We start from the raw sequence: 27,111 nt of genomic DNA on the forward strand, positions 1-27,111 counted from the left end.
GTAAAATATAAAGCTTTAGGGTAATGTGTACTTCTTACACAGTCCTTGGTTTCCGGTATGCTTATGGGTGTCCCTTGTAACACATTTTTTTATGTGCAACCCGTAGTTTACCACTTTGCCCTTCACTCTTCAATAGAGGGTGGCAGTCACTAAACTAGCCACTAGGTGGTGGTGATGATCCATCACTAATGTTTCAGTCTGAGTTTCTCACTATCTTGGTTTCCCTTTCGGGCTGCTTTCACAGGCTGCACTTAATTCCAGGAAGCATTCAGGGCACTGAATTTCAAAGAGGTCAAGTGGGTGGGTGTGTTTGTGCAACAATTAAATGGCAGAGTTAAATCTACCCTGATCCTTAAAAGCATCCAAGTAGAGCAGTCAGTCCTGGTGATTTCAGCATGTGGGATAAGAGCATAGCAGTAAATTTTCTAAATCAAGAGAAACTCTGAGGGGGGGGGGGTGTGCTCAGAAGGCACATAATGCAGCAAAACTCTTGAAACTATGCAGGTCTGTAACTGACTGGTCAGTGCCTGGATGGAAGACCACCTGGGAACTCCATGCGCTGCAGTGAGCTTCATGAGAGAAAGGTAAGTTCTAAATAACTCACAAAGGGTGCTGTGTTTCTGGTAGTACTTTCATAAACACAGGTGGTGGAGATGTGTTTGAGACCCTGGAGCAGGCTTGCTCAACCTAGTGTGTTACAGATGTTGCAGTGCGTCAGCACTGACCATTGGCCATACTGAATGGAGCTAATGGGAGTCCAAAACAAGGCTGTCCTGGAGGATGCAGAGTGCCTGCTAGCCAAAGAGGAGGGGAAAATTATACCACCACAAAAAACATAACACCTCACCCATAAATAGCTGGCCATTTACCCATGAGGTATTGAAGGAAGTCAAATAATAATAATAATTTATTATTTGTACCCCGCCCATCTGACTGGGTTGTCTGGGTGGCTTCTAGCATATATAAAAAACTTGGTTACGAAACCACCTTCTGCCTCTATGATTCCCAAGGAACTTGTGGTGGAAGGGCAACTGAGCTGCTACAGAAAATAACTGGGATGTAGCTGCCCAGTTACTTCCTGTCCCTTTGGACCAAGAAGTTTCTCACTAAGAAATGTCATTCTGTGTGAAGGAATGTCTTGTTCATGCATGATTTGAAATAGTTTACCTAGCAGAAAAGGCCCCCCTGTGTTCAATAAGACAAGCTTCCAAGTTAAGTGCGCTTAGGTTAATGGCCTTTTTTTCAATAATTAGAAATAGATCCACATACTTCACTAACTCCTGTGTTCATTGACCATTGTATTGTCCACCCCCCCCAAAAAAATGTAAGCATCCCACACCAGCACCTCCATGGCATACCTAAATCAACTTTATTCACAATCACTGTTATCCAATTCTCACACTGAATGGAATAGTCTTTTTTATATTGTGTGTGTGTGTGTGTATATATATATATATATATATATATATATATATATACACAAAAAAAACAAAATTTGTTTTTCAATAAAGCAATTAAAAGATAAAATTCTCATTTCCATGACATTGTATCACATGAATTCTGGATCCTGACACAAAAATACAGAGGAAAATGAAACCGATTGTGATAATGCTCCCATTGAAATGTTCTTCTGCATGAACTGCCCTGCACTTCTTTTTCAGCTTCTGTAAGCCGCCTCCATCTTTGGTCCTCAATAAATACATACATATCCCCACACTAACTGAGTGGAAGGAGAATGTTCTCCCTTTCACACTCCTCCTTCCCTTGATTCCATCTTCAGACAGTTTTCTGTATGCCCAAATACATTTTTGTGCACAGATTGGCCTTCAAGCTTTGAACTTGCATGTGCAAAAGGGTGCTGCTGCTAAGGGGGAGGGGGAGTACTTTAGGTGGAGGGAGCTGGCTTAGGTACATGTGGACACAACCCTGAGCAAGTCAAAGCTGGCAGCAACATGATTGATTTTCTCTTCAGCTGTTGTATAAGGATTTGAATTGGGCCCTTGGCTTACCTGGATAAAAGAAACAGTTTGCCTATGGCAATGAGTATGATTCACCTTAGTTATGTGCTCTTAGCACATGTTGCCAAAAGCTTTTGTTTTTAAATTAAAACTTTGCAGACAACCATGTACCCCTTTAGCATGGACACCCACCCTCTTTCAGACACTTGTACAGTGTGGGGTTCTCTCTTGATTCACTTCAGTCCAGTTTCCCTTACTGGAGTGGAACCAACTTCTCTGGTTGCCAAAAAGCTAATGAGTGGGAATATTTTCAAGTCAAAACAAAAATATTTCCTTCCACCCACAGTCCAATTATTATGGTTTCAGAATGCAGCTCCTGCAAATTAGCAACACCTTAGGAACACATGTAATTTAGTTACTTTGGTTTATCACAATCAATAACAGATTAGGCAAAAAACAACAACCATTCTTTGTCAAGGCTAACCCTTTATTAGGGACATAAATTGGATCCATTATTTGTTTTAATAGGCTGCAATGAAGGAAGCATTTTTTTTATCGACTTCAAAATAGTCCTACTCATTAACCTGGGGAGGATTAATTTTAAAAGTGGATATTATAAAGCAGCAGGCACTGCAATCTGAACAAGTTCCTTACCCCTACTTTGACACTTCATAGGAATGACTCAGTAAGGAATACAGCATTTCAGACAAGAGCCCATTCCAGCAGAAGCACAAAAGGAGATAGTAAGTATGGCTCACCTTTTAAAAGCCTTACATTCAGAGTTGTATGTGAACTTCCTCTCAACCAGTGACTGACATCTGCAGGCTCAGGGTTTTGTTTTCCCACAAGGGAAAATGGAATGAATAAATCCAGGCCTCATATTTTATTTGGGCAACCATAGAATTGTAGAGTTGGAAGGGACCACAAAGGACATCTAGTCCAACCTCCTGCAGTGCAGGAATCTTTTGCCCAAAGCGGGGCTTGAACACAAAGTTGATTACTCTAGCTCCCCACCTGAACAGCACGTGAATGAAGTCCACTGTTGAACATGTGCATTTCTAGATTAGGACCCATCTATTCAGAAACTAATGGCCTTTAATTTACTAGGTAAGAGTGTGCAGTCATTTGAAACATGAATGAAAAATTAAATGAGCCTCATTTACTCATCTGTTATTATAGTAAATGGGAATTTGAATGCCTCGGCATGCTTCTAAGAACCTATAAAATGGGGACCCATTCAGTGGGTCTAATGCCCTGGGGAGGTAGTAGATTGCATACCAATTGGATAGAAAACATCCAAGTTAAAACAGAAAACTGCCTGGGTCTTCCACTGAAAGCAATGGGAAAACAAATAGAAAATTAAACAAAAGAAACATTAAAAGTGACAATGAACCAGAAAACAAAACTATTCCTCACACACCCCTAGGTGTTTAGAAATGTGTAATTTTACTAGCCACAATTGTTTGTAAAATAAGAAGTGTGCTCCCCACAGAAGTGATGCCAGAGGGATATTATTAAATGCATTTTCTATAAAACATCTCTTCTAGAGGCAACATTTTTCTCATGCAGAATAGCAGCATCAACTATACACAGCATTTTAATTATGAATTCATCATTTGAAGACATGGTGCTAGTTTCTATGGCATAGTGTCCTAAAATATGAAGCCCTGGGCTGAAGTTTCCCAAAGCACCTTCTCATATTAAAATACATTCTAGGGAAATATGAAAACTGACTGGCAAAATCTGCCGAGCCTAGGAGATGTTTGTGTTGTTACAGTACTTTAAGCCTTTGGCTATCCTACCCCACTGTGTCTCTATTTTTAAAGAATTGCTTTCTCCCCCTCACCCCATCCTTCTCATCTATCAATATGCCATAATAATAATAATATAAAATACGTTAATTCATCTTTTGATATCTCCATTGCTATTGTGGATGCAACAATGCAGAGCTTCACCTCTGATTTTAGATACTATGTGAAAGCAAGATATATAGCCACCTTGTTCCAAAGCCATATATATTCACTTATCGGCTCATGTGAGGCTCCTGTCCCTACACTCTGCCTCAATCAGCTGAGTAGAGGCAGCAAATATTTTACTGGGAAGGAAATACACATGCAGACCTACTTCCTCTCTTCAGATAACGGAGGGAACTATTCAGGGAAGAGGAGCTCCTTGATCACAAAGAATCAGAACCAGATCAAGGAGAATGTGTCTTGCATGAAATCTCCAGACAATGCCAGTCCTGTCTCTTCCCTATGTTACTGCATATTATGTCTTGCCCCAACTGCTGAAACAAATGTTCTCTTTTTATACTGTGGCTGTGGAGGAGACTGGATTTGATGGGAACCTTGCAGAATGAATGCAGCCTGTTTCTAGCCATGATAGTGCAAAAAGACTTAACTCCAAAGTAAGTGGGCATATGACTACAGCCTTAGTTTGTAATTTTCTTATCTACTTATGGCCATTGGGCAGCTGTGGGGAACCTTCAAATGTTGCTGTGCCGTCATTCTGATCTTCCCTGACCCAGACTGGTCATGGTGGCTGTGGCTGATGGAAATTAAGCAACTTCTAAAGGGCCAAAGGTTCCCATCTCTGCTATAGGACATGAAAGGTAGTACCAGATGTTCTCTTCACACAACATATACTGGAATAGATGCAATGAACTCAACGGAAGACAACACACACACACACAGAGAGAGAGAGAGAGAGAGAGAGAGAGAGAGAGAGAGAGAGAATGGTCTTGTCAGATCCTGGTTCAAATGATCTTATGGTGCCACAGTAGGAAAGGCCTCCTGCCTTGAGGGGCATAAATTAACTTTCCATGTCCTACTTGCCAAAGGCAGAGATAAATCATACGGTTGTCCCATCTACATCTGGTTCTCTTATGTCATGGCTATGGAGTTTGAGGCTTTGTGCTCATTTTTTAAAAATGCTTTGCAAGTGGTTGACACTGCAGAGGGCCAGATGCAAGTTACTAGTGGAATGGGAAGCTCTTTAGGGATTTGAGTGCAGTTAAGAGAGCACAGATGAGCACCTCGAGGTGGCAAGACAAAAAGCAAGACACAATGATTTTTGGTTGGGGGGGGGGTTTAGGAAAAAATGCTAATTTATGTGGGCCAAGACTAGTATGAGTGAGCAAACTCTTAGGAACTATAGCTTCTATTTTTGGTTTGTGACTAGGTGAGTCAGTTTTCCTTTATGCAAGGGATTGCTACAATCCACCTGCATTGTTTTTATCCTGAAGTGCCTGTAACCTATCACATGGTACAATATCCATTGCCTTGATAAGGGTCTACTTAGATTGACAACCAACAGCAAAGTGCTTGCTGGCTCCCAGCCAGTGAGGAGTTGGCTGTGTGCAAATATTCAAAGTGGCGTTTGTAGTAACCTTCCAACAGTTGGATCCAGTTAATGCAATGGTGGCACATGACCAAGCCAGCATGGACAGAGGGCCAAACCAGGCAGGCTTTTCTTTTGAACACCACATGCGCAGGTGGTCATATGCCCAAACAGAGGCAATTTTAAATGAGGCCTTTTCTTCACATCCAGCAACATGGACACTAAATTTCAAGAGGTGCCATTGCTTAGTATTGCACATCACAATATCTTTACAGATCATGAGTCCTAGGGGCAAGTTGACTAGGAATTCCCGGATGGGGGGAAACCAGTTATCTATATTCTTTGGAGCACATCTGCATGAGGCAGGTGTCGATGAAGTGGTTCAGCAGCCACTGTGCTGATCCCCGTAAACCAAGGATGGGGGAACTTGTGCCTCTCCAGGTGATGCTGTACTACAGTTTGCCAACATTTCTTTCCCTTGGCTATGCTCACTGGGATGTGTGGAAGTCTAATGATATCTAGAAAGCCACAATTTCCCCATCCTTATTGTAAACTGTGGATTAGCTAGGTCCAGCACAGGCTGAAGCACCCGCAAGTGCTCAGACAGCAAGTACTAGAAGAATCAGTCCAGTCCAGGAATATTACCATGCTGGGTATACTTCAAACAAGAGTCTCCTAACTTTTTCCTTACAGGCAGCGGCTGCTAGGTGTTGCAGGGAACTGGGTCTTTTAGAAATGCTGTGCCCCAATCCTCTGTATTAAACGGCTTTCTGCCTTCCCGATATGAGTTGGCCATCATTATATTTACAGCCTCAATGCTATACAGGCAACTCTCCATTTGCACAGGGGTTGCATCCCGCAGTGAAAAACGGCGCACACACAACATGGGAATTGCCTGTACATTTAGCCTGGCATGACTCTCATGAGGGCAAAACTGTCCACTAAGTTGGTGAAGCGAAACACTTTTCATTGGGGGAAATGAAAATCTCAGACATCCGTAATCTGCTGTCCCTTTCCAAATGCTTTCTTAATCTACCTCTTTCCTTACTTAACTGTTTCTGGTGTTCATATTAGGGAGCTGAGGCTGATGAACTGGGCTGCGGGTTTCTCCCAGCTGGGGCATTTGGTGGCATTTCAGAAGTAATTAGCCCACTTGGTGCCAGGTGACGATAAGCTGCAGTTCCGGATGCATGTGGGATTTGTCAAATGGAGCACAGAAGATAGTGGAGCTGCTGAAGAATGAGGCCTTGTTATTGTCCATCACAGCACAATCAGCTGCAGCAAGGCATGGAGGGAAACGCCAAGAATTCAGTCAAGCCAGGTAGATTCACAGTGCTGGGAGCAAGAAAGGCCAAAACAATTGTCCTTCACATGATGGGAAGAATACTTTAAAAATCCTTCATAAAACCAAATAAACATTTTTTTAAAAAAACTAAGACAAACTGCTTCAGGTCTCTCTTTTTTCATGATAACAAAATAGATGCAGCTCTGTGTCACACATTCAGCTTGGCCAAAGATTATTAAATTACCGATGCTTTTACGTTTCTTAAAAGCAGAGACAGATGTTCAGTGTCCTGATAAAAGGCCTTGTGTGCCTTCTTCCTTATGGCTTCTAAAATGCACTCCATCCTTTGCAGAAAACAGGTGTGAAGGCACCCCCTTTGGCCATTGAAAAAGCCGCCTGGTGCAATACTTTAAAAAGAAGGAGGAAACCAGTGGGTTTGGGAAAGCAGCAGGGGGAAATGCTCATAAAGGATGCAGTGTCATGCTGTAGCTATCAGCAGCTGCTTCCAAGGGTGGGGTGAACAGACTGGGGTGGAAAGGAAGAGAGCATTTATAGAAAGTAGAACTTGAAGGCTGTCAGTTAACAGTGAGACTCCTGTATGCAGCACAGTACAAGAAGCACCCAAAGATCACCTTCCTTAGCACCAGCATACGCCACATTCCCTTGGGATCCAGCTGCCACTGATGTGCATTTGTGGCAGAGGCAGTTCCTTCCCATTGGAATAGACACTTGCAAGAGATATTTCTATGGGGGGAGGCCATCCCTCTTGCTCTGGCAAGTGGTTCCAGTGCTCACATGGCTTGTTGTTTTTCTACTCCACTTAAACGTCCAAAATGTTGAATTCATTCACATAATGAAACTGCTAACATACCCAAGAAACTCTGATTATTCTGCATCATTTGATCCTTGCAGGAAGGTGGGTGAGTGGAGCCAGAACTAGGGAAAGAGGAGGAATGCAATTCAACCTTTCTTGACAGATGCACATCAGATTGTTGTCAGTAGCTCTCTGCTAGATGCCAAGGAAGGAAGGAAATGTTTAGACCTCAAATTTCTGGGATTTGCCCACATGTAGCAACATTCAGAGTTAGTTGCACAGGGAAGGATGGGAATTTTGGCAAGCTGGACAGTCCCTCCCCACCCTGTTCTGTTGAGTTGTCATGAGAGAGCATGTCCCCTGCTGCCCCTACCCTTTTCCTGCCATCCTGCTCTAGGTGCTGCGATAGGTCTTGATGATGTCCTTGATGGCACGTCTGCAGATAGGACAACAGGCATTGGCCATCTTCTTGAGTTTGAGCCCGCAGGTGTAGCACAGACACATATGTCCACAGGAGTAAATCACGGTATCCACCATGTTCTCATAGCAGATGGTGCACTCGTCATTCCAGGACCCTGAGATGGAGGGGGAAAGGGGGGACTCTGGCATGCTGATGGGAGAGTTTGGAGCTGTGCCTGCAATACAAGAAATGCTGTCACTCTTTTATATGTCTTCATCTCTACCCAGGGACAAGATTGCTGGTCCAACACATCATATTCTAGAGGTTAAGACAATGAGAGAGAGAACATCAGCCCACACCCCACTTTTGTAACTCCAAGATGCATCTGTCTGACCACTATCAGGATGGCCAATACTGTGCCAGACGGACCATTCATGGATTCCAATGTGTCACTCAATGTACTCAATTTCCTGCAGAGGTCAAGATTATCCCTCCCCCCACTTGCAGTTTCTACTAAAATGTGATAGCCAGCCATGACTCGATAGGATGCTGCAATACCAGTACAGAAGTGCATAAGGACTTCAGAATGTGGCATCTTCCCCCTATTGCTAGAAGATTTCCCTAGCTCCTGTAGTCTTTTCATCCATCCACCTCTCCGTCAGTGTCAAATATATTCCAAAGTCACCGATGGCTTGGATCTTGGAAGCAAAACCCATTTATGCCAAAGAAAGAGGTGTAAACAAATTAGTGCAATATAGTCTAGTCTCGGAGTCTGGGGGCTCGTTGGGCATGTAAATTGGATTTGAATGTGTAACCTGCACACAAACATGCAATAGCAGAAGTGTTACTTTTCTCCCATAAGTGGATTTGGTTCTCTGTCCGTGTCTGTAAGAACAGAAGTACAAAACTGCATCTCCAGACAACTGTCTCATTGGTCTGTTGGGGTGGAGGGTATCTCTTCAAAGTGATGAACGCTGGGCATTGATAAATTTCTAGAGAACAATAATTTGCCACAAGGCCACTTCTAAATCCCCCTACATCCATTATCTGTGTGAAAGTATTATGCTGCACCTGCAGAGGAGTAGAAACAGGTTCCAGACCTGCCTCTGGCCTTGGGCATGTGGCCCAGCCCTACTTATAGATGTCAATGTGCTTGGTGTAATTGTCTGCAAGGAAGAAGCAGCTGCACATTTATAGGGGTTCACACGATCCAAACACCTGCTTGCCAGTGTCCCGAGTGCACGCAAGCCTAAGCACAAGCTTAGTGTAAGTCAGACCTTGTTTATGTGCAAGGGATAAACAACGGCAGGCGGTGTGTCTGATCATTGGGGTCCACTCATCAAAATTCAAGTACAAACATAAGCAAAGCCTCCTGGATCAGTCCAGTATCCTGTTCTCACAGTGCCTGTGGGAAACCTGCAAGTAAGACCCGAGAACAAGGTCACCCTTCCTTCCTGCAGTTTCCCGCAACTGGTATTCAGAAACATTACTGCTGCCAACTGTGGAGGAAGAACCAACAGGGCTTGCATCTAGATTTGTGTCTCAACTAAAGCATGCACAACAGATGGCCATCCAACCTCTCCAAGGAAGGAGTGTCCACCACCACCTGAGAGAATCCATTCCACTGTTGAACAGCTTTCTCGGAAGCTTACAAAATTATATTAAAACAACAGAATATCACCAAAACAGCACCATTATAAAATCTAAAAATCACTTTTAAAACAAAGAAAAGAGGAGAGGAATTTTGCAATGACAAATGAGCAGAGATTGAAGCCTGCCCCAAAGTGCAGCTCCTGCACTTCTTGGGGCAGGAAAGGAAAATGAATTTAGGAAGGGCTCTTACAAGATGCGGTAATTGAGGCTGGAAGGGGTATAGTTTGGTGCTGTAGAAGTACTTACCACTGACTGAGCTGCCAAGTGGGCCAGATCCACAGGTACTCAGAATGGGATCAGAAATGCCACTGCAGAGGACGGAGGGAGAGTTTGGAGATGAGGTGGGTGAGCTTGGTGCAGAGGGGCCCAGTCGCTCAGCCAGGAGAGTAGAACCTGCAGAAGGAAGTGAAATGCTGGTATAGTTTCATTTTTTTACTGAGAGGTAGTGTGACATAGTGATCAGAGAGGCCCAGGTTCAAATCCCTGCCACAACAACTGCTCAGCCACAAACTCACTGGTTGTTTCTGGACAGTCTCTCTCCCAGCCTATCCTACCTCACAGGGTTATTATTAGGAGAAGTGGGAGAAAGAGAACTATCTATAGGTCACCAATCTTTTTGGACTAGCGGCAACATTTTGAATGTTTAAAGAGTGTTGGGAGCGCCGGTCATAAAATGGCTACTCTAGGGGTGGAACGTAACATAATAAAAAATTTGAGAGACAACCAGCCCTGACAACCTTATGCTTACCATGGGAAGACAGATATGTCCTGCTGGTCATGGCTATGGAAATCACACAATACTTAGACGCACACAGAAAGAGAGAGAGAAACCCACACTGAGGCTGTCGCTGTCTAACAGCAACAGGGGGCATTCCTCAATACAGTGGTACCTCAGGTTACATACGCTTCAGGTTACATACGCTTCAGGTTACAGACTCCGCTAACCTAGAAATAGTGCTTCAGGTTAAGAACTTTGCTTCAGGATAAGAACAGAAATTGTGCTCTGGCGGCACGGCAGCAGCAGGAGGCCCCATTAGCTAAAGTGGTGCTTCAGGTTAAGAACAGTTTTAGGTTAAGAACGGACCTCCAGAATGAATTAAGTACTTATCCTGAGGTACCACTGTATTAGGAAAAAATACACAACGTCACCACACTACACCAACTCTCATTTCACAAAAATTGCTCAGAAAGTATTTGCACTTTTTATCTCACAACTTTCTTTCTGGAAGGGCAAGAGACTTAGCTATTCTTTTCCTGAAAGCTCAGAGTACTGGTCACCTGCCCAGGGGCACCAGTGGAAGCCTTCCTGGGCACCATGGAACCTGTGGGCACACGGGTGGCAACCCTGACCTACACAGAGAAAGAAGTGGGTTATAAATAAACCAACACATTATACATATAAAATAGTAAGATTTGGCATTGACATTTAGCTAGTTAGCAATTCTGGGCAAGAGCCTGGAATCCTAACTAGGGATTTGAACTGCTGGCACCATTGTTATTTGGTAAGATACCCACCCATGCTGCTTCGCACAGCTCCTTTTTTGGCTAGCAGGAAGCCCCAGTGGCTGGGACGAGGGGGCTGGTGGAACTGCAAGTATTGAGATGCGTGTTATTCTAGATATCTGAGCTGTGGAGTGAGAAATAGCTGTCATACCCAAGGCTCAGAAGACCAGAGGTTTGCGTCAAAACACCCTGTGAGCAGTATCTGCATCCTGTTTGCTCTAAACACATCAATCACACATTGTGCTTCTGTTGCCCAGCACTCACTTATTTCTGTTTACATGGAAACAATCGCCATGACACAAGCCTTACGTAATTGCATACTTTAAAAAAAAAAAGTCAAATGAACAGAATGAGCATGGCATCAGGTGTGACGAGGAAACAGAGTGACAAAGGGAGAAGCCTCCAAAGCACAGTGGAAGCATGTGTTCTGTGCGCAGAAAGACTCAAATTCAGTCCTTGGTATCTGCAGTTTAAAAGGATCAGGTAAAAGATAACGCAAAGAAAATCTCTGTCAGTGACCCTTCAACACCGTTGACAGGCAGAATAAATAGGCAATGCTAGACCAGATGTGCAGGTATAAGGCAGCTTCCTATGTTTCTAAAGAACAGTTTTTGCCTCCATCTCAGCAAGGAGATGCACAGGCTAATGTCCTTGCAACAGGAGCTTAGCCATCTAAGAAGTGAGTGTTAAACTGGCCCATAAGAGGCATCATGGGGTAAATTTATACCAGGTGCAGATGACCTTCTCTACAGAACCCCTGGGAGTTAAGAGCAGCAGAGGGTCCCTCTTAGTTGTTCCAGAGGTTTATGGGGTGTGTAGCAGCCCAAGAGAAGACATTCTCAGTGGCCGCCCCTAAACTGTGGACCTCTGCCCCCACAGAGGCATATCTGCTGTCTTCATTATACAACTTTTGGTGAATGCTGAATATGCACCTCTTTACCCTGGCTTTTGACGCCTGAGATGTATATTTTTAGGACCCACCTTGTTTCTGTGATTGCAAGTTGATTTACACTGTTTCTAACATTGTGTTTTAATTGTATTTTTTTTTTTTTTATAATAATTTTTATTAATTTTCCACACAGATAATAAACAGCAATATATCACAATATAACTTCATATTCTTCGGTTCATAACCTTTTTTCTTTGACTTCCCCATACCTCCCCATCCCTGCATCCTTGTTTAATAATTCTTTAGCAACCCTTAAGTCCATTGTCTTAATTCCTTTTCGTAAATATTTCTTAGGTTTTTTTTTTTTTGTTTACTGCTGCAATTCTTTACTTCTTACCCCCTGACATCTTAACATTCCTCAATTTTACAATTATTTTTAAGATATATTTTGAAATTCTTCCAGTCCTCTTCCACTGTCTCTTTCCCCTGGTCCCGGATTCTGCCCGTCATCTCAGCCAATCCCATAAAATCAATCACCTTTGTTTGCCATTCTTCCAGAGTAGGTAATTCTTGCGTCTTCCAATACTTTGCCAGTAGAATTCTTGCTGCTGTAGTGGCATACATAAAGAAAGTCCTATCCTTTCTTAACACCACTTGGCCCACCATACCCAAAAGGAAGGCCTCTGGTTTCTTAGGAAAAGTCCACTTAAGGACCTTCTTAATTTCATTATAGATCATTTCCCAGAAAGCTTTAACCTTTGGGCAGGTCCACCAAAGGTGGTAGAAAGTGCCTTCAGTCTCATTACATTTCCAACACTTATTATTAGGCAAATGATAAATCTTTGCTAGCTTGACTGGGGTCATGTACCACCGGTAGATCATTTTCATAATATTTTCTTTTAAAGCATTACATGCAGTAAATTTAATACCGGTGGTCCATAATTGTTCCCAGTCAGCAAACATGATATCATGACCTATATCTTGTGCCCATTTGATCATAGCTGATTTCACCGTTTCATCCTGTGTATTCCATTTTAACAGCAAGTTATACATTCTTGATAAATTCTTAGTATTGGGTTCCAACAATTCTGTCTCTAATTTTGACTTCTCTTTCTGAAATCCTATTTTCCTGTCCTGTTTAAACGTCTCATTTATCTGATAGTAATGCAACCAATCTCGAACCTTAGGTTTTAGTTTCTCATAACTCTGAAGTTTCACCCTTTCACCATCGTCTTCTATGATCTCATGATATTTTGGCCATTTAGAATCCATATTAAGCTTTTTTACTTCCCTAGCTTCCATTGGTGACACCCACCTAGGGGTTTTACTTTCCAACAAATCTTTGTATCTAATCCAAACGTTGTACAATGCTTTCCTTACAATATGGTTTTTAAAACTTTTATACACCTTTACCTTGTCATACCATAAATATGCATGCCAACCAAAACTATTGTCATACCCTTCCAGATCCAAAATGTCAGTATTCTCAAGAAGTAGCCAGTGTTTCACCCAGCAGAAGGCTGCTGATTCATAATAAAGTCTTAAGTCCGGCAGGGCAAACCCCCCTCTATCCTTTGCATCAGTTAAAATCTTAAATTTAATTCTGGGCTTTTTGCCCTGCCAGACAAATTTTGATATGTCTTTCTGCCACTTCTTGAAACAGTCCATCTTGTCCACAATCTGCAACGTCTGGAATAAAAACAGCATTCTAGGCAATACATTCATCTTAATAGTAGCGATTCGGCCTAACAAGGAAAGTTTCAGCCTTGACCATATTTCCAGATCCTTTTTAACTTCTGACCAACATTTTTCATAATTATCCTTAAATAAGTTCACATTCTTGGATGTTAAGTTTACCCCCAGGTATTTTACCCTTTTTGTAATTTCCAAACCTGTTTCATTCTGAAAACTCTCTCTTTCTTCCATTGTTAAATTTTTTTCCAACACTTTCGTTTTTTGTCTATTCAACTTAAAACCTGCTACTCGACCAAATGTTTCAATTAGTTCTAATACTCTTTTAGTACTAGTGTCTGGCTGTTGCAAAGTCAATACTAGGTCATCTGCAAATGCTCTTAATTTATAATGTCTAACTCCGACCTGAACTCCTTTAACCAACTGGTCCTTTCTAATCATGTTTAACAAAACCTCCAGGACCGATATAAAAAGCAAAGGGGATATTGGGCAGCCCTGTCGTGTACCTTTTTCTATAAGTATTTCTTCTGTTACCACGTTATTTACAATTAATTTGGCCTTTTGTTGAGAGTATATTGCACCTATACCGTTTTCAAAACCCTGTCCTACCCCCATCCCTTGGAGATTCTTTTTCATAAAAGTCCAACAAATGTTATCAAAGGCTTTCTCCGCGTCCACAAAAATCAAAACTGCTTTCCTATTAATGTCAACGTCCAGCAGCTCCAAAATGTCTATAATGTTCCTCACATTGTCTGACATATGTCTACCTGGGAGAAAGCCTGTTTGGTCCTTATGAATCTCTTCTGCCAACACTCTTTTCAATCTTTTTGCCAAAATGTCTGCAAAAATTTTGTAATCCACATTGAGTAAAGATATAGGGCGGTAGTTTTTAACCTGGTTCTTCTCAGTCTCTGTTTTCGGTATAAGTGAGATGAAAGCCTCTTTCCACGATTCAGGTGCCTTTTTCCCCTTCAAAATTTCATTGCAAACTTCCTTCAATGGTTGTATCAGCCATTCTTTCAGCATTTTGTAGTATTTGGCCGTCAGGCCATCTGGTCCTGGTGATTTTCCCAATTTCATATTCTGAATGGCACCCTCTATTTCTTGTTCTGTTATTTCCTCGTTTAAAATCCTTTTACTTTGTTCTGAGATTTTTGGTAAACCGTATTTTCTGATGAATTCTTCTATTTCTTGCTCGTTAGTTGGCCCTTGTGCATACAATTTCTTAAAAAAACTTTGAAAACAATTGTTAATCTCGTTGGGTTTGTGGATAATCTTTCCATCCATTTCTAAACTTGTTACCGTATTCATTTTCTGCCTTTTTTTCAATTGCCATGACAGAAGTTTCCCACATTTATCCGCTGATTCAAAAGTTTTTTGTCTCGTTTGCTTTATCTTCCATTCTATTTGTTGGTTCATGAGTTCCATGTATTGCATCTGATGAAACTTTATTTCTCTCAAAATCTCATGGGACTTTGGTTTGGACCTCAACTTCTTCTCTCCTTCTTTTATTTTTTCTAAAATTTTTTCCTTCTTTTCATTTTGTTGCTTCCTCTTAATAGAATTTTGTTGAATTAGGAAACCTCGCATCACGGCTTTGCTTGCGTCCCAAATTATTCTTTTTTCCACATCTGTTTTCCTGTTGATCTCAAAGTAATCTTTTAATGTTTTAAGGGCCTTCTTATGGATCTCTTCATCCTTGAATAGGGTGTCATTCATTCTCCATCTAAAGGAACCAGTTGTTGTTAGTTTCATCTCCATCTTGACCGCATTATGGTCGGAGCACGTTTTTGGGCAGATTTCTACTTTTTTTGTTCTTGACGCCAGACTACTAGAAATCCAAATTTGGTCTATTCTTGTCCATGTCATTTTTGCTTCTGAGAAGAAAGTTCCCTCTCTCTCTAAAGGATTCTTTGTTCTCCAAATGTCAATCAAGTCCATTGTTTCAATCATTTCAAAAAAGATCCTTGGTAGTCTCCCTTCTTTCGAAATCACTTGTCTCTGTGCTTTATCCATGTTTGTTGAGACAACTCCATTCATATCTCCCATCATTAGAATTTTATAATCTAAAAAGTCAACTAATGTCTCATGCAACTTCCTAAAAAATTCAGCCTTCCCTTCATTTGGGGCATAAACTCCCACAATTAATATCTTTTCTCCTTGAATTTGTATTTCAATTGCCAGGTATCTTCCTTGTTCATCTTTAAATATTAATTTTGGAGCCAACTTTTCCTTTGCATAGATCACCACACCTCTTTTCTTTACTTTGTCTGATGAGATGAATTCTTGACCGAGTCTCTTATTTATTAGTAATTTCCTGTGTATCCTGGCAATATGGGTTTCTTGCAAACATATTATGTCTAATTGTTCTTTCTTCAAAATGTGAAAAACCTGTCTTCTTTTCCGAGGAAGGTTCAAACCATTACAGTTCCAACTAAGGAGTTGCAGAGACATTTTGTATTTAGGTAGCTGTTCCTCCAACTGCTCCAAGCTTCTGCTCTTCCTCCGATGGTGGTAATAAAAGTCCAAATGACAAATTTGCTATATCGGGTGGTTCCCTCTCCTCCACGGTTCCTTTCTGCAGATCCTCCAGGTACTTCTCTAGAAATAGTTCTTTGTCCTGAATTGTTTTTATTTTAATCTTCCTTCCATTGAAGTTAAAGGACAATCCTTGTGGAAACTCCCATCTGAATGGTATGGTGTTTTTCTTCAGCAGGTCTACTAAACTCTTGTAATATGTTCTCACCTCTAAAATGTATTTAGGAATGTCCTTAAAAATCTGTATCTGACAATTTTGGATCACCAATGCCTTTTGATAATGCAAATTCAATATTCTATCTCTTTCTTCTTTTGATCTCAATGTAATTAGGCAGTCCCTTGGTTTTTTGTCCTGCCTTCTACCCAGTCGAAAGGCTGATATTATCTCAAGTTCCTCATCTTCCTCCCATTCCTCCTGCCAAAAAGTTATGATGTTCTCTGTGAGAAATTTCACAAGGTTGTCCCCTTCCCCTTCAGGCACCAATCTAAATTTTAAATTCTTCTCTTTACGTTGAAGTTCCAGTAAGGAGAGGGCTGCATCATGCTCATTCACTTTTTTAATAATAGGCCCAAATTTTTCCCTTGTCTCTTCAACCGTTATTTTTGCACTTTCTGCAATCTTTCGTGTTTCTGAACTTTCCTGAATTAATCTATTTATAGAATCTGTGTTCGATGCAACACTAGCCGTATTCACATCCAACCTTGTTGTCAACTCTGTTAATTTTTTAGAATTCTCTGTCGAAAGTTTTGTCAATGCTTCCAGGGATTGATTTATTTTAAGTAGAGCCTGAGTCATAGGATCCATAGAAGCTGGTGTTTTTTCCTGCACAGCTGCAGTTCCTGATATAGAGGCCCTTTTCTTGTGAGATTGTTTTGCTTTCTGCCTTGTTACTATCTCTTCTGTAGGGGCACTCATATCCACAAGGTCGTTTTCACAGAGTTGATTCCCAAGTGGAAAATCCCACTGTTACTTTTTCAAGTGCAACAGTTTCAGATAGAGCCCTCTAGAGGGAGCATTCAATTGTATCCAAATGGCAGAGATAGAGGAAAACAAAGAAGCAAGGAAGTATAACAGTAGCCAAAAGTTTCCAATGTCCAAATTGTAATGTCTCTATTTTTCTATGTGGCCAAAATGCAGCAAAGTACATCTAAGGTCCGATAACTTTTTTGCAAACAAGTCCCCACTTCTCAAAGTTTGACAGTCCACGTCCCGGTGTCTTGTTTGGGCAGCCCGACCCCAGGGGATTTGGCAATGGAAGGTCTTAATTGTCCATTAATTTTCCAGCAGGTTAACAACGTTCCAATCCCTTCCCCCCTTCTCCTGCCAATCTGGGGGGAGGTTTTAAGTCCGATGTCAGTTTGACAGCTTAAAAAAATTAGAAAGGTTCCCTTTAAGTGCAGCTTGATTTTCGTTGCTTTATTCCTTCTGCAGTTCCGGGGAGGCAGACTTCCTTAATTTTTGCCTTTCCCGTTTTCAGCCAAATTTTTTTTTTTTAAAGTCCCGTTACTTTTCCAATCTTACTCACGGGTGTTGTGGTCAAATTCCAATTGCAGGAAGGAATCGGCGCTCTCCGCTCATGGCGACGCGGCTTCACTCCGCTAGCTGGGTGACGACTCTCAGCACCGCGCTTACCCCGATGCCGCTCAGAAGCCTTTAAAAAGGCTCCCTCACAGTACCGGGGGGCGCAAAGGGTGCCCACCGAATCTCCTTTGTTCACAGGCTCCGCGCCTGTGATTTTAGGGGTCCCCCGCTTGCCGTAGCGGGTAAGACCCGAACTAACGGAGCAGTCCTGCCTCGGAGCTCGAGGCTCGGACCGCCATTAAGCGCTGGCGCCGACCGGAAGTCCATTGTGTTTTAATTGTAGCCCACCCTGGGACTTTAGGGTGAAAGGCAGGAAATTAGTAATACCAATACTATTATTACTACTACTAATAATAATAATACATCACTATGGTGTAACAAATCGCATACTCCTTCAAATTCTCCTTTTTACATTCATTTTAAAGGAAAAGAGGCATCTCAAAAGTCTGGGCTTGGCAATCCTAACAAAGAACTGAAAGCAGCAGTCCCAAATCCATTCCTGAACCCTATTTTATAGGCCAGGGGAGGCAACGGGGTCCAAGCTGTGTTCCAACATTTGTTCTTTGGAAACAAACCTTATGACAATATTAGGCTTTATGGTAACTGTTTCAGCTCTTTGCCATTGCTGGTTTAGCAATCTGCTATGTTGATTTTGCCATTTTTAAGGGGATATAAATGGCAATAAAATAAGTAATGCTTCCCATGTAACACTGCAAAATGCCAAGGTCATTGAGGACAACGTTCTGAGGAAAGACAGCTGTTTCTAATGGACCGTTACTCAATGTCAGATTTTGGCTAATCATGGCAGAATCCTTGGCTATTTTGTTCTGGCAGCCAATGCAGCTCTGCTGTGTGTGTGTGTGTGTGTGTGTGTGTGTGTGTACTGATTAGCATTAAGTTCAGTAAAGTGGGTGGGCAGGATGGGCAGAGAGAAAGGGGGAAGCAATAGCTTCTGGCTCAAAAGCTGAGCAGGCTGACCATTCCCAACCAAGTTCACAGGCAAATTTTGTTTTCATTGGAAGGCAACTGTTGATCTCCATTAGAAAATACTACAGTGGTACCTCTGGATGCGAACGGGATCCGTTCCGGAGCCCCGTTCGCATCTTGAAGCGAAAGCAACCCGTGTCTGCACGTGCTCAGGTCGCGATTCGCCACTTCCGCGCATGCGCGTAACGTCATTTTGAGCGTCTGCGCATGAGTGAGCGGCAAAACCCGGAAGTAACACACTCGTTACTTCCAGGTCACTGCGGAGTGTAACGTGAAAACACTCGACCTGAAGCACATTTAACCTGAGGTATGACTGTACTTCCATGAATCCTGTATTGCTCCAATTGGAAAAAAACAAAGTGTTTATATGTAATGGAACAGTGTTGTTGTTGTTTTAACCAGGCTCTTCAGTGCATTGAAGGTCTTTGGCATGTGCACGAGAGGCCCATCAATGCAGTACTTTCTTGAAGGTGCCTAGAGCAAAATGTGGAAGCCACTCTGACTGCCACAATTCATAATGTGTCGGGATGGGGAGGTGCAACACAGGAAGCCACTGGTCCATATGGTTCAGCATTGTTGACACTGAGTAGCAGCAGTTCTCCAGGGTCTCAGACAAATATATTTTCCAGAGCTACCTACAGATGCCAGGGACTGAACCAGAGACTTCTTGCATGAAAAGTAGGTGCCCTACTACGAAAACAATGGGACAGTATGGTCAAGCTCAGGGCCATCTGTGGTGCTGCAGTTCCTTCTTTTCTCTGTGTATCCCGCTTACTGCTTCCAGGAAACTTGAGGCTTTCTTAGATGTTTTAGAGTTTCTTCTCAACCACCACTATTATCAGTGTTATGGGATGGTCTGCTGCAGCCCTGTGCATAACCCTGTGTAAACAGGCCTGTTTGCACCAGTGACTGCTATCTGAATGTTCTTGGCGGCAGCCTACCCCACACCCATTCCTCCAATCTGTTCAAATGAAGGGAATTGTATTGTATATTGTAAACACCCTAGCAAGAGAACAGATCTCATATACACACAACAAAGAGAGAGACATTAAACAGCAGCCAAGAAGTGTACAAAACAAAAGGCTTCCTCTCATATTTTTGACCTAAATGAGGCTCCATACGCAGGGAGCAGCACGGGTTATATGTCCGTGCATCACAGAAATACCAATTTGTCTATCTTGTGGCGATGGCAGCAGCAGGAATGCTGGGCAGCTTCACACAGTGGAATCAAGGAGCCTCCATTTTAATTCCCCATAATGTTCCCAATGTACTGTAGCTTCAGGGCATTCTGGGAAATTAAAATGGCAGCCCATTTCCCCTAAAAAGGGGGAAATTCTAGCAAATTAACATGGTGATTCCCACATCCAGGACAGGCCTCAGTGGTGGGTTTTGTCAGGTTGCTAGGGCAAACCACGCCCACATTCCCCAAAGGAAACTGCTGATTCTGCACCCATACCAGAAAGGGACTCTAGCATGGAGAGTAGCAGGGCTTCAATCTTTTGCCTCTCATTATGGTCCTGATCTAGCATTCATGAAAAAATGGCGTTCAGTGGCAGCTGTGACTGCCACTGCTGCCAGGAATATACCTCCTAGACTCTGCTGAGTTTCAGTTAGAGATGTACTATACTCATTTATACACACGCAGTCAAAGTGCTTGTTCACATTTTCAAATATTTTATATACACAAAGAGCTGGAACCCATGCTCCAGGCTGATTGCTCAGAGAGATCTTAAGCTGCCAAGATGGCAGAACTTATGATGTCCAAGAAGGTGCAAGTAATATTTTTAGAGCACTGAGGCCTCTGTGCTCTCAGTCCAAACAGGTATGTTTCTTCTCCAGGGTGGAACTCTGGGAGGAAACATGGAAAACACACACACACACCAGATCTGCAAGCTTGAATAAGAACTTGGCTATGCACAGTACAAGGTGGCTAGCCTCTCAAGTCCACTGTCACAAAAACTCTCCACGCAGCCCTCCATCCTTGGATTAGCTTTGCGCTTTGAGAAAGTTAATAAGGGATGAATGAATGGCTAAAAGCATGAAGTTTGGACAATGATTTTTTCAATGCAAAAGATGTAAACTTGCTGACAGCACAAGGAAGGGGCTAGATTGGTTGCTGAGACAGCATTCAATCCACTGGTACAGTGGCAAGGCCAGGTTCACTGGGATGCACTGTGTGAGCTATCTGATTATGATTAGCATTAATGTATGAATAACCTTTCACATAAGTCTCAAAAGTGGAGATAAAACATTGCCCTGCAGAATCCCATAGCATAACTGTCAGGGGGCTAACAAGCACTTTCCCAATGCTCAGTCCCATAGGTAAAATCAGAACACAACTTGTTCTTAATATATTCCCTCTTCTCTTGTATCCTTTTGGGCAATAATGCCTTCATGATGAACTTATCCATGCTTACGCATGCTTACAGTGGTGCCTCGCAAGACGAAATTCATCCGTTCCGTGAAGCTCTTCGTATAGCGGTTTTTTCGTCTTGCAAAGCAAGCCCATTGACAGCTTAGCGGATTAGCGCTATTAGCGGTTTAGCGGTTTTTAGCGATCAGCTGTTAAGCGGCTTATCAGCGGATCAGCTGATAAGCGGCTTAGCGGCTTAGGAAAAGGGGGGGCGGGGAAAAAAACCCCGCAGGAACTCACAAGACATTTTCGTCTTGCGAAGCAAGCCCATAGGGAAATTCGTTTTGCGAAGCGCCTCCAAAACGGAAAACCCTTTCGTCTAGCGGGTTTTCCGTCTTGCGAGGCGTTCGTCTTGCGGGGCACCACTGTACTTAGGTGCTTGTCAACAGGGCCTGCCCATGAGGTATGCTGAGGCAGCTGCTTCAGGTGGCCAAAGTTCATGAATAAACGTAGTTTAAATGGCCATTCTCCTTCACTGCTGTTGTGGCAACAGCCTCTAATGTCTAGGCATCAACACTTGCAGCAAACGTCAGCTCATACTCATTTCGCTTTCTTGGCTTTATGGGTTGCAGACAGATATGTACAAGTGTCTGCCTGAATAGCATTTCCTGCCAGACTCACTCAACTTGGACATTTTTGCCTACAGACAATATTCAACTAAATCAAAGTGCTAGTGCACGGATTAGCTCAAGCACAATGGGACTTCCCTTTCTTCTCACCCCACATACACCTTATGCGATCTATGAATCTCCTCTTGAGGTTGAGAGAGCCCCCAGAACAGATAAAGGGGGGCATGGGAGGAGTAGAGGGGGGTGACATTCTGTTGTGCAAGGAGAAATCCTTGCACTAATAGAACATCCACCTTAGGTCAAAACAAACCCAAGGAGGTTAAGATAGCCAGTAGATCAGGATAGACTAGCACTTTGTTCAGAGTTATTTTACTCCCACTAATTCACTAACAGCACATCAAAAAGTTTGCTGCTTTAAAAATTACTGCAGATTTTGCTGGATGCATCAACTTAGTTGTTACCAGGAAATTTAGTCCATTTTGTCACTTGCACGTATGCAGAAAAATCTAACCCATTCCAGCATTTGTGCAAGAAATGGGGAAGCTTTGGCTGCCATGAACAGGCACATCAAAATTCAGAGAGGATGATAAACTATCTTGTTTCCAATTTATTCAATATACCCAGGCAAAGGCATAAGGAGCTAATATATAATTATTACTAACATCCCATTTCATCCAGAGCTGTTTTATTATTCTGATGAAGAAGACGATTAATTTGCAGTCTCACAGAAGGAGAGAACATAAAGTTTATGCCTGGTGTGTAAGTCCCTTGACTATAACTTCATATCATTTTTGTTTGTCAAACTCAATCTGTTAATTTTCTCTTCATTTCTAATTTTTTCAACCTTAAGTTCAGTTCTTTACATTACCACATAAGTGGAATATATACTTTTTAAATACAGTTTTTGCCTACTGTATACATTTTTTGCAAGCAATTTCGCCTAATATAATTAATTTTGTATGCTCTTTTCAGAAACATATGCACAAATATATGCAAATTTCCACTGATATTTGAATTTCTATATACATTATTTGGTTGAAGAACTGAATCACAACATTCAGAGAATTTCAAAGAATAGCTACAGTTCATCTGTTAGTAAGTTCACATTAAAATGAACAGAATTTCTCCCCCATTTCAATCATCTTGTGGATTTTGTCCATCACCCATGCAGCTGCAAGCAGATGGGCAACTGGAAGCAGGGAGGGGCACCAGAATTGATTTCCCTCTCCCCAGCTGCAGGGTGCCCTACCAGCTGGTGTGATCAAGAATTCCTAGGGCAAGGATAAATTCAGATAGGAGGGTGAGATCACACCCACATTTAGCAGCCTCAGGTACTTGCAAAGGTGGCAATCACGGAAATTCCTTATACCAGGCTGTGATGTTTGCACATCTAGTCCAGTACAATGTGCTCTGACAGGCATCACTGAATCACAGAACTGTAGAATTGGAAGGGACCTAGAGGAGTTAGTACTCCAGATTCTCAAGTAGAGGGCTTTCCCACCACATGCCACCTGATTCTTTCAATGGAAGTACCATTGGACTATGTTCTACCACAAGACTTTGGTTTCTCCTGTCGCTGCACACATGACCCTTCCTCTGTCAAAATGAATTATAATATTCTAGGGAGACCCACGCGAGGAAACAGTCTCCCATGCACATCGTTGATTCACATGTCCATCTGCTTTGTGGTTTAGAGGTACTTAGCTCAGCAGTGGCCAAACTTGGCCCTCCAGCTGTTTTCGGACTACAATTCCCATCATCCCTGACCACTAGTCCTGTTAGCTAGGGATGATTGGAGTTGTAGTCCAAAAACAGCTGGAGGGGCACGTTTGGCCACGACTGACTTAGAATGTGCATCCTCATCAGAGGCAAATAATTGTTAAATGCAACTGATGGTCCCATATTTATAGCTGGATTGAGGCCATTATTCTAAGAGGACAGATTATCTAGGGGGAAAGAACAACTAGACACCAAAACAATCAGGAGCAGAAGCAAGAAAGGGAGAGAGTGGCAAAGAAAAATGACACTCTGAAACCTCTGGAACAGATAAACTATAAAGATGTCGCAGGGATTTAGCAATCTGTGGCCTCTAGCTCCCAGCACCCTCAGCCAGAATGGCCAATTGTCAGGAGGGCCACAGGTTCTTAATCCCCGCTTTAGTTATTTCAATGCCACTGACTACGAATGTTTCCACGGGTGATGCCTAAACTCATTTCTGAATAGAAAAAGCATAGTTCTCCAATCAATTTAGAAGCAGCAACTCTTTTACATTCTATCCTTTACTAGCAATATTCACAAGTGACATTCCAGATGAAAAGGCATTCTTAGCATAATTTAAGAAAACACATTGAGAAGGAAATGGAAAGCCAGCCCTAAGCCTCTTCACACTGCATGTTTCTCCTCAAGGAAGGCTCCCCATCTTCACAGAAATTGTAAAGGGGAAGATTCCAATTTGCACTAATTTCACTTTTAAATGATGCTAAAAATGAAGATCTGCTCAGGATACTATGTAATGTCAGTGCACAGCCCTTTAGCACGTGATGATTAAACCCCCTCGAGAAATGCTTGCTAATCATTTACATTACTAATGTATACTTAGCTTACAAGAGAAGAAAAATAAAAATAAAATTGAGCTTGACGGAATGGCTCACACAGCATTTAACACAGCTAATGCCTTTCTAAGATGCACTTAAGGCATTTTTTTTTAAATAAAAAAATGTTTTTAGACATATACCAGAAACCCCAAAGCTGCTGCTTCCAAACATATTTCTATTAAAACACTAAAGTGCTGTCTGCCCTGCAGTTTTCTGAATACTTTAGGCAGTGATGTGCCTCAGATGATCTGCCTGCTACATTTCTGCCTATTTAATGAGTCCGTTTTCCTAAACACAAAATTAAATACATGGCTCACAAAACTTGGGGGCACCCCAGAACAAATGCTACATAAAGGAAGAGACCCATTAGGCACATTTATGTGCATTCATTGTCTGCATTTGCCAAATTTCTCTTGTGGTGTATTCATTTTAAGTTGCTGGTTAATAGCATTTTTCCAAGATAACACAATTGTTGCAAGTCTTAAGAAGGGTGGGTTGTTGTTGTTTTTTAAGGAATGAGGCTGCTTCTGTGATGAACACAACTACACAGGTGTCACCTTCTCATAATTGATCTGTGGCATAAAAACTCACTATTACTGAGGTATCTCAGCCGTATCAAAGCGAATGCATTCATTCATGTAGACCCCGAAATCTGGTGAATCTCCTCAAAATCCAAGAACTACTTTAGGAATAGGGATATGACACTAGCAAGGATACTCCCTCCTTTTGCAGAAAAATGGCCCACCATTTCATGAACACTTTTCCTTTCCTTATTAACTCATTTTTAAAAAGGCTCTTTAAAAGCTGTGTGCTCTACTTCTACAGTGCTGAGGAGCACATTTCCCTTGGTGACTTAATGATATTTTTTCTAAGTAGTATATACACTGTCTAAATCATTAACATCATCACAACATGCCATTCACAGTTCCCAAAATGCAAGTTTGCTTGTTAGCTCTGTTCTTTTTTGGCATAAAATTATTGTTTGGGAGAAGCTATAAAGCAGTAAGGACTAGATTTCTCAGAGCAAATAACTACTTTCTGGAATTCAAGTCATATTAGACAAACATTGGTAACAAGCCATAAGAATGAACACTCATAATAGTATGTCTATGTAATATATTAAACTGCGTGGCTGGATTCTTAACTTCACATTTTATAGCAACATAAGGAAATGTTAGGCTGTTTACTTCAAATGCTATCACCCTTACAAGCCTTGCTCATGTACTATAGCACGGTGTACCTCAATGATAAATGTATGAGATTTTAATGTTATAAAGCCATTTGCTTATTTTCTTTTTTTTTTTGCTGAAATGCTGGCTGCACATGCTGTTTAAATGAAGCCAGTGGTCAGCTATATTATTTTCTTTCAGTCTGTTCAATTTTGTGGATAATAGGGAAAAAAGAGAAGGCGAGTATCTCCATAACCCTCAATAAATAAAAATTACTTACCCTTTTTGCCATTGGTAAGTCACCACTGGCAGTCTTGATGGGATGCCCTAGCTGGAACTGCAGGTATTGAGAAGCAGCCCTGCTTTCTCCATTCTCTCACCTCCAACATCCAGTGCAAACAAGACAGGACTTGCCACAGAACCTACTTTGCCTTTTCTTTGCTCACCCCAGTGCTATATTCTAGTGCTACCACTAGCCCACTCAGCCCAATCCACCCACTTATGTAACACTGCATGTGGAAAGAGGTACACATACCCAGGACTCGGATTTGCATGACTGCTCCATGTAAACCAAAGAACATCCACAGTGGCTGGGAACAGTCCACGCACACCTGCATGCCGGCGTTTGCTCCATTGTGGCTCAAGTGAAGTTCGCCTTCTGAATTCACCATGAATCCCAAAATGTCTCCACTCTGGAGAGGCACCAACACCCTACAAACTGCCCAGAACTCTTTCCGGTCAACCAAAGACTCTGGATTATAAGGAAGGTCGCTGGGCCTCAGGGTGCTGGGATCGCAAGTGGTCACCCCGTAAGAGAGTGTCCCAGTACGTGAAGTGTTGGATTTATTAATCTTGACAAATATGGTCTCATTGATTCTAAGGGGCCTGCTGGTGAAAACCAAAGTTCTCTCTTCTCGAGCATGCTCCAGGCGAGCCACTGTCTGGTCATCCAGGATTTTAATATGGGCTCCCCTGAGCTGATGGAAACGGAGGTCACTTTCAAGCTGGGATGGGAGAAGGTGGGAATGTTGAGAGTTGAGAGAGTTCTGTGGAATGGGACACATGGCAGCCATGACATGGAAGTTCTCCTCCTGGAGGTTGAGGTCGCAGAGGCTCACAGACAGACGGGTGTCCTCAGTCTCCCTGCGTAGTGAAGGCCGCCGGATAGCCGTGAAGGATCTTGGACGGAGACAATCTGGAGCAATAATTTCACTGTCTGAAAATCAGAACAAGAGAGGGAAGAGATCACCTGAGGATAATGTGAACGTCTAGTTTACATTATCAGTTCCTCTATGAGCAATGCAAGCTTTTGCTGTTACCAGTGTGTTTCCCCTTCTACATGATAAAACAGTCAGATCACTCCATTTTCCAGTGAAATCATGTCTGTAAATATTTCAAGTACCATTTCAGGCAGACTCTCTCTGAGTTAGTATCAGATATTGAGGGTGGGGGGCAACACTTGGAAAAGTGAATCAGATGGTAAATAAGCAGGATCCATCAAGAAACCGCTGGCAGATTGCTGGAGAGCCCTGAAAAGTTACGCTCTGTCGACATCTAGAATATGTTTCATGGTAAAAATGAAAAGGACAGCTGAGCAGGTATTTGTCTTTAACATTTTAGAAAGAGGAGTGTGAATCCGCAGCTATGCTTGTCCTAACACATTCCCTTTCTTTCCACCTGAGTGGGGAAAGCGGAGTTATGCCATATAAAAGGATAACTGATTCAC

At 42.3% G+C, this 27,111-nt stretch overlaps 1 protein-coding gene across 2 annotated transcripts in view; it reads right to left on the minus strand.

The window, feature by feature from the left end:
• Positions 1-1,441: 1,441 nt before the first annotated feature.
• The window catches only part of NEURL1 (neuralized E3 ubiquitin protein ligase 1), a 138,004-nt gene continuing 112,334 nt past the window's right edge, over positions 1,442-27,111 (minus strand). For both annotated transcript variants that reach the window (XM_079976094.1, XM_079976095.1), the window contains exons 4-6: positions 25,921-26,601; positions 9,696-9,842; positions 1,442-8,031 (exon numbers count right to left, since the gene is read on the minus strand). In XM_079976094.1, the coding sequence (XP_079832220.1) occupies positions 7,790-8,031; positions 9,696-9,842; positions 25,921-26,601 (1,070 nt within the window). In that variant the 3' untranslated portion in view covers positions 1,442-7,789. The remainder of the gene's footprint in view (positions 8,032-9,695; positions 9,843-25,920; positions 26,602-27,111) is intronic.

Source organism: Podarcis cretensis, assembly GCF_951804945.1.
Source record: "Podarcis cretensis genome assembly, chromosome: 5".
NCBI lineage: Eukaryota > Metazoa > Chordata > Lepidosauria > Squamata > Lacertidae > Podarcis > Podarcis cretensis.